This window comes from Dendropsophus ebraccatus, chromosome 1, assembly GCF_027789765.1.
Source record: "Dendropsophus ebraccatus isolate aDenEbr1 chromosome 1, aDenEbr1.pat, whole genome shotgun sequence".
Taxonomy (NCBI): Eukaryota; Metazoa; Chordata; class Amphibia; order Anura; family Hylidae; genus Dendropsophus; species Dendropsophus ebraccatus.
This window is the reverse complement of record NC_091454.1, coordinates 119581462-119592882: the sequence shown is the minus strand read 5'-3', so window position 1 is coordinate 119592882 and position 11421 is coordinate 119581462. Positions and strand designations below refer to the sequence as shown.

Sequence of the window (11421 nt, the reverse complement as noted above, 5' to 3'; positions counted from 1 at the left end):
ATAGTCCGTTCCTGACTTTGGCTTTGTAATAGGGACCTTAGACCTGGTCCTCTTCTCCCGGGCGCCATCTTGGGTCGATGTTGTCACAGAAGGGGGTGGTCCTGGTCTCCTTCCTCTTCACTGTCTTTCACAGCTTTGGATGGTAAAGGAAAAGGCTGCTGGTGCACATGCGCACCAGCAGCCTTTTCATTGGCTGGAGCGCATCACATGGCTTCCAGCTTGCTCAGCCCTGATTGGCTGATCTTGCTGGAAGCCATGTAATACGCTCCAGCCAATGAAAAGGCTGCTGATGCGCAAGTGCACCGGCAGCCTCTTCTCTCCCATTCAGTGCACCCGGACCTGGAAGTGAGGACGGCGGCCGAAGATGGTGGGGACGCGGCCTGCGGGGAATTGGAATGGCGATCGTCACCGGTGGGATGGAATCTATATTTTCTGTGTATGTCTATGTTTGGGGTTTTTTTTGGAAGTGGGGGACAGGGGACAGGACTGTGGAGGTAATCTCTCCATAGTTGTAACCCCTCTCCCCAGACAGAGTGCTGTATGTATGTTCCCACATATACTCTGCCCATTCCTTCATGCTCCCTGCAGTCTCTGTCCGCCGTTGTGTTTCCCATCCTCTCCATTACTGTACAATAACTTATATCACATATTCTGCTGTTTCTGAATGTTTGTTTCATTTGTGTTACATGTTATTCAAAATAATAAATCACTATTTTGGGGGTATGGAACCAATTGTCAGCATATCAGTGATTTCTTATGGAAAAAATTTGCTTTGGTTTAAGAGTGGATTTGGGTTACAATTAGAGATGAGGGAACCAGCCGAGGTTCGGGTTCGTATGAACCTGAACTCTCGGCTTCTGATTCCCGCTGTCTGCCCGCTCATGTAGAGGGTGGATACAGCCTGAGGACCGCCTGGAAAACCTCGGCCGGTTCGCTCATCTCTAGTTACAATATTAGGGATGTCACAATACCAGAATTTTGAGTTCGATACCGATACCAGCTTTTTTATTTCGATACTCGATACCAATTCGATACTTTATGAAGTTTGGGGGAAAAAATGCTTAAAAATACAAATATAATGCCCCCCCCAGAGGGCGGAGGTAATGCCCCCATGTAGCATATTTTTATTTATGTGACTTTGAAATCACTTTTTTGTTACATTTTACAGTTTGGATAATTATGCATGTAATGGTGCCAAATATGTTGTTTTTTTTTTACTTTTTAAAAAAAAAAAAAAAAAAAAGGGAAAAGGGCGGGGGATTATTAGAACTTTTATTATGAATTTTTTAACATTTTAAACACTTTTTAATTCCACTCTACCTCCCAGCATAACTCCTTGTGCCACAGGAGGTATGCTGGGAGTTGTAGTGCCCAAGCAGGCATGCTGGTAGTTGTAGTGCCCAAGCAGGTATGCTGGGAGTTGTAGTGCCCAAGCAGGTATGCTGGGAGTAGTTGTTGTGTCAGTTAGCTGCTGCTGCACAACTGAAACTCCCAGCATATCTTCTTGGGCATTACAACTCCCAGCATACCTCCTTGGGCACTACAACTCCCAGCATACCTCCTTGGGCACTACAACTCCCAGCATACCTCCTTGGGCTTTACAACTCCCAGCATACCTCCTTGGGCACTACAACTCCCAGCATAACTCCTTGTGCAAAAGGAGGTATGTTGGGAGTTGTACTGCTCAAGAAGGCATTGCACTGTATCTTATTTGCCCATATCAGAGTTAAACTTCACTAAATGGCAGAAGCGGCCCTGGTTCCAGCATACCAACTGGTTCCTAGAAGTCACTCTCTACCAACCCTCCACTCTGAACTATGTTGGTGCTCATCTAACTCCCTGAAAAGTCCCCCTAGAGGGTGACTTGCAGTCACTATTGTTCACAACTTTCCACCTATTTAACTCAGTTATTACTGTTTCCATGTTTTTAGTTAAACTTTCCCAGGTGACACAGGGATGTGTTTATACGTGCATTGCCTTTAGAACCTTCTAGTCAACATACTGCATATAGGTCCAATCTACACTTGACTAGTAGCCGTCACATACAATAAAAACTGACAGTGGCATTTAAATGGTGTTAAAAACCTAACTGCGTGATCACAAGGGGTGACACTTACCTGCAGGGACCTCTGACACTGTCCCTAACTCAGCGATTGCTTCAGGCTCCTTAAAGTATTATATTGTCCCTTCCTGTAGGAGATACAGTGGTCCCTCAACTTACAATGGCCTCAACATACAATATTTTCAACATACAATCGTCCTTTCTGGATCATCGTAACTTGAGACCAGACTTAACATACTATTCTACAGTCAGGATCTGTGGAACATGTGAATGAGTAGATGTTCGACCAATAAAAAGTGGCCATTTTACTGGTAAGACCCCAGTATTAGTGAACTGCATGCACTGGTTGGCTGTCTAGTAGTGATTCACTAGAGTACAGTGTGATACTACATGTCCTGTGCTGCTCTTTACCTGGGCCAGGATGAGTTGCCTCTTGGGCACCAGGTGAGGGCGGCTTCAGTTTATTTTTCTGGGACTCTGTGTGATCTGTACAGAATCCTGGAAATGCTCCAGTCCTCTACTTAGAAACTAATTTACAGTCTCCAGGTGCTCTTTCTGGCTGTTGTATATAAGGTCTTGCTTTATCCATATTAATTATCTTATTTTTTTCAACATACAATGGTCGTCCTGGAACCAATTAATAGTGTATGTTGAGGGATCACTGTATAAGGAAAGTTGTTATACTTCCATTCCTGTAAGTGATATAGGCAAAGGTGTAATACTGTCCCTTCCTCTAGGACAGTGATTTTCAACCAGTGTGCCGTGGCACACTAGTGTGCCGCGACACATGGTCGGGTGTGCCGCGGGAAAAGTTCCCCAAACTATGGTGCCCCTGTGAAACAGGAGAAAACAATGGGGGAGAGAAACCTGGGGATGGGGGAGAAACAGGGGAGAGAGAAACATGGGGATGGGGGAGAGAAACAGCGGAGAGAAGCAGGGGAGAGAGAAGTTTGGTGGAGAGAAGCAGGGGGGAAGAGAAGTATGGTGGAGAGAAGCACAGGAGAGAAGCAGGGGGGAGAAGCAGGGGGGAGAAGTATGGTGGAGAGAAGCACAGGAGAGAAGCAGGGGGGAGAAGCACAGGAGAGAAGCACAGGGGGGAGAAGAAAACAGGCCCAGGTTTCACACTGAGTGAGTATAAATACATTTAGAATCTATATTATTAACTATATGTATAATATGTACTGTTTTAGTGTCATTTTGGTTGGTGGTGTGCCCCGGGATTTTTTAAGTATAAAAAGTGTGCCGCGGTTGAAAATCACTGCTCTAGGAGATATAAGCCCCTTCCCGCTCAATCCACTTCCGGCTTTTACCATAATTTCTGCTGCAAAACATCTGCATTATTTCTGTGTCATCCCATGATTGTGTGAACAGCATGGCTATGGAGGCGGCAGCGCACATGGCAGGTAGCTGTCCCTACAGTGCGGTAACGGCCCTGGCTACCAGAGGTAGCAAAAGTTCAATCCCCAAAAGGGTAATGGGCTAAATGCGTATCCTGATGGTAAAGCCTTCCGGCTTGCCACAATTATTTGGCCGCAGTTTGGTCACACTGTAGACCACTGAAGAGATGGGCGCTGGAGTATTCCCCTCTATGGATACAGCAGATGATTGGCCTGTCTTCCTATACGGTCAGCCTCACTAGCAGATGGCGCCATTATTCTTAGCGCCCTGCACGTTCCATAATGACGGGCTCACTCTTCAGCCACAGACGAGAACTGTGAGATGGAGCGCGGCTATATTTAGCGGCAGCCCCGCTCCTCACCTCACACTTCCCGCGCCCCCTCGTCACTAACACGTGCCCTGGACTCGCTCACACACAGTACCGATGGGGGGGATGCGGAGGGCTGTCATGTGGTACCCTCCTGTCATCTCTGCTGAGACATCCTGCACACGTTACTGCGTTGGCCGCTCCCCTCGCAGCACGCCGTGGTACCGTCTGCTCCTGACACATTAGGATGCAGCTCTGCAGCAGGTCGCAGTGACCGTTATCGGTCTGCGGAGGGAGCTCGGCGGACGGCTCGGCTGCGTGCAGAGAGGGGATCTCCATGAGGCGCTGTGTCTCCCAGCAGCATCCGTCTCGCTCCATGCCGCCGCTGCTGCTGCTGTGATTTGTCTCCTCGGCCATCACCCCCTCCCCACCTCCTCCGCGACGTCCTCTTGTCCGGGTGTCCAGGATGCCAGACCCCAGCCTAGCGATGCTGTCCCCCCAGGAGGCGGCCAAGATCTACCATGCCAATTACATCCGCAACTCGCGGGCCATCGGGGTGCTGTGGGCGATCTTCACCATCTGCTTCGCTATCGTCAACATTGTGTGCTTCATCCAGCCCTACTGGATAGGGGACGGGGTGGACACCCCCCAGGCCGGCTATTTCGGACTCTTCCACTATTGTATCGGGAGCGGCTTCTCCAAAGAACTAAAATGCACCGGCAGCTTCACGGATTTCTCCACCATTCCCTCCGGAGCCTTCAAAGCCGCCTCCTTCTTTATTGGCCTGTCCATGACGCTCATCATCGCCTGCATCGTGTCCTTCGTCCTGTTCTTCTTCTGTAACACAGCGACCGTGTATAAGATCTGCGCCTGGATGCAGCTCTCCTCAGGTGAGTACCGGAGCACGGGCCCTGGGTCCTCAGGAGGGGAAGTCCTGCAGCCAGAGGTGGCTGGCAGCTCAGCTGCACTGGGTCACCCGGTAGGTGAGTATGCTGGGACCTCAAGGGTCACGTGGACTAGAAGTATTTCATAAATATATGGAAAAAACATCAGGGCTCATGCCTAAACCCCAGTGTATTGCCAATGGCAACCAATCAGGACACGGCTTTCTCCTGATAACTTGCTCAGGAGAATGATATCAGGAATCTGATTGGCTGCTATGGACAATACTGACTCTTTCTGCTAAATTCCAGCAAACAGTATGTTGATGTATGGCGGTGTGCAGATACTACTTCACTAGGGAAATCAAAGTCTGCAGGAAATTCGACAACAAATCTGCAGGACATCAACATAACCTATTGCTGTACAAATTAATGCAAATAAATATGAAGAGCAGCATTTGTAATGTAAGACTGGATTCACTCTGCATTTTACTGCTCCTATGTTAAATGGACACCAAGGGGAGATTTATCAAACATGGTGTAAAGTGAAACTGGCTCAGCTGCCCCTAGCAACCAATCAGATTCCACTTTTCATTTTCCAAAGAGTCTGTGAGGAATAAAAAGTGGAATCTGATTGGTTGCTAGGGGCAACTGAGACAGTTTCACTTTACTCCATGTTTGATAAATCTCCCCCTTGCAAAAGTTCCCACGTAGCGAATCGCAGTAGATTTAATGCTGCGAATTCTGCAGCAAAATCTGCTACTGTGAATTTGAATGGGGTTACATTCACACTCGCATACAGGGCCCCGCCGCAATCACAGATTGGCTGGACAGGAGCCTCAGATGCAGCCAGAGCGCAGACCAGGTAAAGTATGCTCCAGGCAGCGGCTGGTTAAGGGGGCCGGATTTTACATACTTGCAGCAAATAAAAAAAATTCCGCTCCGTGTATGTAACCCCTGATTAAACTAACAGTAGTGGGAATCACAGCAGATATCACTGTGGAACGTGCAGTGTGAAATCCGTTGCGATTCGCTATGTGTGAAGCCACCCTTACCCTGCAATCTCACATATGTCTGAAACCATGCTGGCTTTCATTCTCCAATGACTGTGTGATGTTGCTGGGATTATCAGCAACACTATGTAGCCATTTACAAATCCAAGGAGGCGTGTATTTGCATGCTTGTGGTAACACAGCCCCATGTGTTCACACATTTACAGTTTTGTTGTGTTCATTAGAGCCAATTTAATTATGTGGGCTCTGCAATTTTTTTTCTAAATTGACTACCTGGACTTTGTCATGTGATCAGCCTTACCAGGCTCAATCGGATATTTTGTGACAAGGAAAACACCTGCAATGAAGCCTGGTAATGCTAAACATATGGCAAGGTTTGGGTTTTCCAGCATAGGTTTGTAATTAGGAGCGAGAAAAATAGGTGGCCTTCTTTGAGCATTAGATGTGTATGACAGCCCTCACTGTTTCCCTGTCCTGGTGTCCAGAATAGCCATTTGCCATTCAAACTTTTTTACTATTTTTTTTTATAATGGAAGGCATTGGAAAACGTATACATAAAACGTATACATTAAACGGGCTGCAAAAACATAGTGTGAACCCAGCCTTACATAGCAAAGGCTGATGGTACATACACCGCAAATAATACATTATACCTTATGTAAATATGATGGTATCACTGTAATCTTAATTATCCACTATAAAGTTAAAGGGGTTGTCTAGCGAAAATATTTTTCTTTCAAAATAACTGGTGTCAGAAAGTTATATAGATTTGTAATTTACTTCCATTAAAAAGTCTTCCCATACTTATTAGCTACTATATGTCCTGCAGGAAGTGTTTTATTTTCAGTCTGACACAGTGCTCTCTGCTGACATCTCTGGCCGAGTCTGGAACTGTCCAGAGCAGGAGAGGTTTTCTATGGGGAGTCATAGAAAACCGAGACAAGAGTTCCTGTCTCAGCCAGAGATGTCAGCAGAGAGGGCTGTGTGAGACTGAAAATAAAACAACATTTCCTGCATGACATACAACTGCTGATAAGTACTGGAAGACTTGAGATTTTTTATTAGCAGTAAATTACAAATCTATATAACTTTCTGAAATCAGTTGTTTTGAAAGAAAAAGATTTTCGCTGGACAACCCCTTTGTCAGTTGTCAGTTTTGCAATTTCAGTAAATTGGATTTTTTTCCCAATTTTTCCCATTCTATGGTATATTAAAGGCTTCCATTACTAGGTTCAACTTGTCCCACAGAAAAAACTAATCTTTATAATGCCATGCCCATGGGAAAATCAACAAGTTGGGACAGGCAGGCAAGTTATGCAGTTCCCAACACAAATGGTGGAAGCAGAGGGTCCGTGTCACCTCTTACTGCTGCCGCTAAACGGAAGTACATATGCATATATAAGTATATATGCATATAAATAATAATGAAGTTACATTACAAATTTATGTAACTTTATTAATGCAATTTATTTAACATAAAATTTTGGTCTCTGGAGTATCCCTTTAAGCTAATTTTACACATTGCTGTACGGTGTCTGTCAGAGGTATATATCAGGGTAACTCGCTGACTTAAACACCCAATATAGCTATGACCAATGCCAGTACGGCTTGGTTCACACTGTATTTTTGTTTACATTTCACAGTTTCCATTTTCTAAGGTTTAACTCCTTCATGACCAAGCCCAAAATGGCCTAAATGACCAGGCCAATTTTAATTTTTGCATTTTTGTTTTTTCCTCCTCGCCTTTTAAGAGCTATAGCACTTTTACTTCTCCATCTACAGGGCCATGTAAGAGCTTGTTTTTTTCTGGGAACAAGTGTACTTTCTAATGGCAGCTTTCAATCCACCATAAAATGTATAATGGAACCCCAAAAATATTATTAATGGGGGGGGGGTGTAAATAAAAAAAGACATGCAATTTTGTAACTTTTGGCGGGTTCCTGTGTTTGCATAATTTACTTTATGGTAAAACTGACTTGATATCTTTATTTTGTATGTCAGTCCAAACACGACAATAAGCATGCTTGCATAACTTTTCTAATGTTTAATTTTTTTTTGCAGTAAAACTTTTTTTTTGGCTAATAGCTATGATTAAAATGGCCATATTGTGACTTTTAGAACGCTCTTATTTATTCACCTATGGGGTGTAAATTTTTGCGCGATGATATAATTTGTATAATTTTTGTGTAGTTTAGACATTTTGATCTTTTTTTATACGTTTTTTATATATATATATAATGTGAAAAAAAATCAGCAATCTTAGAGTTTTTTCCCTCTTTTTGTCTGCACGGAGCGGGCAGACAGCGGGAATCTGATGCCGAGCGTTCGGGTTCATACGATCCCGAACCTCGGCAGTTTCGGACCATCCCTAACCATCAGGTACATCCTCTTTAATCTGATGCAGGGATAGATCGGTGCCGTCATGGGGAAGCCGGTGCCGTGGTCCGTTCCCATGTACGGCGCCGTTTTATCCACGGGTCCCGGGCTGGAGCTGAAGCAGAGGAGGCGGGCCAGCCCGCCCCTGTATGACACGGCTCCATTGATTCTTACGAAGCCACATCATAGAGGGGAGGGCATTCCCTCCCACTGGGGGCGGGCCGGACCACCTCCTGTGCTTCAGCTCCGGCCCGGGACCCATGGATAGAACAGCGCCATACACGGGAACCGGGGCTTCCCCGTGGCGGCATCGGTCTATCCGTGGATCAGATTAAAGAGGATGTACCTGATGGTACATCCTCTTTAAGGAGGTCTGTGCTATTCCACCCTTCCACCCAACAAATAAACCTAAACCCCAAAGAAAACTACACAAGTTATACCAAAATGACCACCTTTTGGTGTCCATCAGATAATAGGGTTTAGGAGTCTAGGCATACATGTTGCATATGCGTCGTGTCACGATGTGTATGGTAATCGTGGTATGAAAGTCTTAAAAATCTATGTGTACAATTTACAGCACTTCCTACTAATAGGCTACCATCCATGAATCTGGGAACAACATTCTGAACAATGACAATCTGTTCACAATGATGAAGGCCAAGAGAAAACTATTAAAAATGAATAGATCTCAAATCTTTAAGCTTGTGAAGTAGGCTGATGGTTCCCTTGTAACAGATGTCCTGCTTCTTTAACATGCTGATCAATTCAAGAATAATTAACTTAAAGGTTAACTCCCTCCTAAGCAATTCCACTGGTTTATTGGTTAGTCAGATAAATGAAACATAACTAACATTACTCCTTTGAAATATTTTACACCTCTGTACACAGTTTCTTTTCTTGGATTCCTTTTTAACTGCTTATCAGTCGGTTTTATTAACGTTGGATTTGTGCCATTGTAGGAACTGAATAAAGTGCCACATTGATTCGGTGAGTGCTGCGACCTGTATGTTTTTCACATGGCTTATACAGATTAAAGGGGTTGTCCGGCGAAAAAAATTATTCACAGAATAACACACATTACAAAGTTATACAACTTTGTAATGTATGTTATGTCTGTGAATGGCCCCCTTCCCCGTGTCCCACCACCCCCACCCGTGTACCCGGAAGTGTGGTGCGCTATACATTACCTGTCACGTGCCGACCACGGTCTCCGATCCTCAGCAGTGACGTCTTCTTCGGGAGGCCAGCGGATCTTCCCGAGTGCTGGCCGCCCTCTGGAGCGTCATCCGAAGCTCAGCCGCGATTGGCTGACCATAACTGTGCTCAGCCAATCGCGGCTGAGCAGCTGATGACCTGGCCGCGTCATCAGCCGCTCAGCCGCGATTGGCTGAGCACAGTTATGCTCAGCCAATCGCGGCTGAGCTTCGGATGACGCTGCAGAGGGCGGCCAGCACTCGGGAAGATCCGCCGGACTCACGAAGAAGACGTCACTGCTGACGATCGGAGACCGTGGACGACACGACATGCGGTGAGTATAATGCACCACACTTCCGGGTCTAGCGTGGGTGGGGGGAAACACGGGGAAGGGGGCCATTCACAGACATAACATACATTACAAAGTTGTATAACTTTGTAATGTGTGTTATTCTGTGAATAATTTTTTATCGCCGGACAACCCCTTTAATGCTGGGTTCACACTACGTATATTTGAGGCTGTATGTTTGAGGCTGTATAGCAACCAAAACCAGGAGTGGATTAAAAACACAGAAAGGCTATGTTCACATAATGTTGTAATTGAGTGGATGGCCGTCATTTAATGGCAAATATTTGCTGTTATTTTAAAACAACGGCTGTTATATTGAAATAATGGAAGTTATTTACCGTTATATGGCGGCCATCCACTCAATTTCAACATTGTGTGAACAGATCCTTTCTGGGTTTTCAATCCACTCCTGGTTTTGGTTGCTATGAGGACCTGACATGAGGACCAAATACAGCCTGAAATATACATAGTGTGAACCCAGCCTTTAGCAGAAGGAGGCTGTATATCATCAGAGTGGTGAGATTGCTCCAATTTATTAATTGCTGGGACATAGTGACCTTGGAGGAGTTAAAGGGGCTCTCCAGGATTTAAAAAAAACACAGCTACCTCTTTGCAAAAACACCTGTTATCAGGTCTTATTCATCTCAATTCACTTTAATGCAACTGAAATGCAAAACCACACCCACACTGAAGAAAGGAGATGTGCCTTTTTCTGGAAGAAAGCAGCCATGTTTTTCTTAGCCTGGACAACCTCTTTAATAGTTGGGAGCTTTGCCTGGACTGTGCTCTTGTTCAGGGATTAAATATATGCTGGTGAATTGGGTTTAGGAAAGTGTAAGGGGAGTCTGAAAGGGCTTTATCAGGATTTTGGGTCTGTATTCAAGTACAAAGTTCAATTAAAACGCCCCATCACTAGAGATGAGCGAACCTGCCGATGTTCGGGTTCGTATGAACCTGAACTCTCGGCGTCTGATTCCCGCTGTCTGCCTGCTCCGTGGAGAGGGTGGATACAGCTTGAGGACCGCCTGGAAAACTGGGATACAGCCTATAGCTATGGCTGTATCCCAGTTTTCCAGGCGGTCCTCAGGCTGTATCCGCCCTGCGATGTGCCACGGCGGGAGGAGGCTGCGGCACATCGCAGAGTTATTACCACAGAGACAGGTCAGATTTAGAAAATATGCCCTGGGCATTAAAGGAGAAGTCCGGCCAAAATAATTTTTTTATGTGTTATTACTGATGGAAAGTTATACAATTTTCTAATGTACATTAATTATGGGAAATGCTCATATACTGCAATTTCCCTTAATTTAGTGTATCAGGAAGTGTTAGAATTATCTCTGAAGCAGTGACTTCACGACGAATGATGTAATTCCTATGGAGTGTCCAGCAGGGGGCGCACTATATATAGAAGTCAATACGTATCATTGACTTCTATATATAGTGCGCCCCTGCTGGACACTCCATTGGAATTACAATGGATGTGTATGTAAATGTAATATACAGTGTTTTTGATTGAATACATTTATGAAATACTTTGGGGAGCAAGTGTCCTTGCTCCCCAAAGTATTCCATAAATGTAAGCAATCACTACATCACAGTAAGCACGCCGAACCGCCGCTGCCGAACGCCCGCCGCTCTGAACTACACTCAACTACTACTCTCCCCACCTGCTCATAGCCGCCGCCGCCAGCTACTACTCTCCCATCACCTGCTCATGCTATGAGCAGGTGGGGAGAGTAGTAGTTGAGATCACCGCCGCTGATGCTGCGCAGGGGAGCCGCTCATCAATGCAGCCATCATCCCCCTCCACTCCCCCCTCCTGCTGCTTCCTTACACTATCT

The 11421-nt window shown here is 45.5% G+C and overlaps 1 protein-coding gene across 4 annotated transcripts in view; it reads left to right on the top strand.

Moving 5' to 3' along the window:
* Positions 1-3889: 3889 nt before the first annotated feature.
* The window catches only part of LHFPL3 (LHFPL tetraspan subfamily member 3), a 48113-nt gene continuing 40581 nt past the window's right edge, over positions 3890-11421 (top strand). For all 4 annotated transcript variants that reach the window (XM_069956139.1, XM_069956138.1, XM_069956134.1 and 1 more), the window contains exon 1: positions 3890-4657. In XM_069956139.1, the coding sequence (XP_069812240.1) occupies positions 4234-4657 (424 nt within the window). In that variant the 5' untranslated portion in view covers positions 3890-4233. The remainder of the gene's footprint in view (positions 4658-11421) is intronic.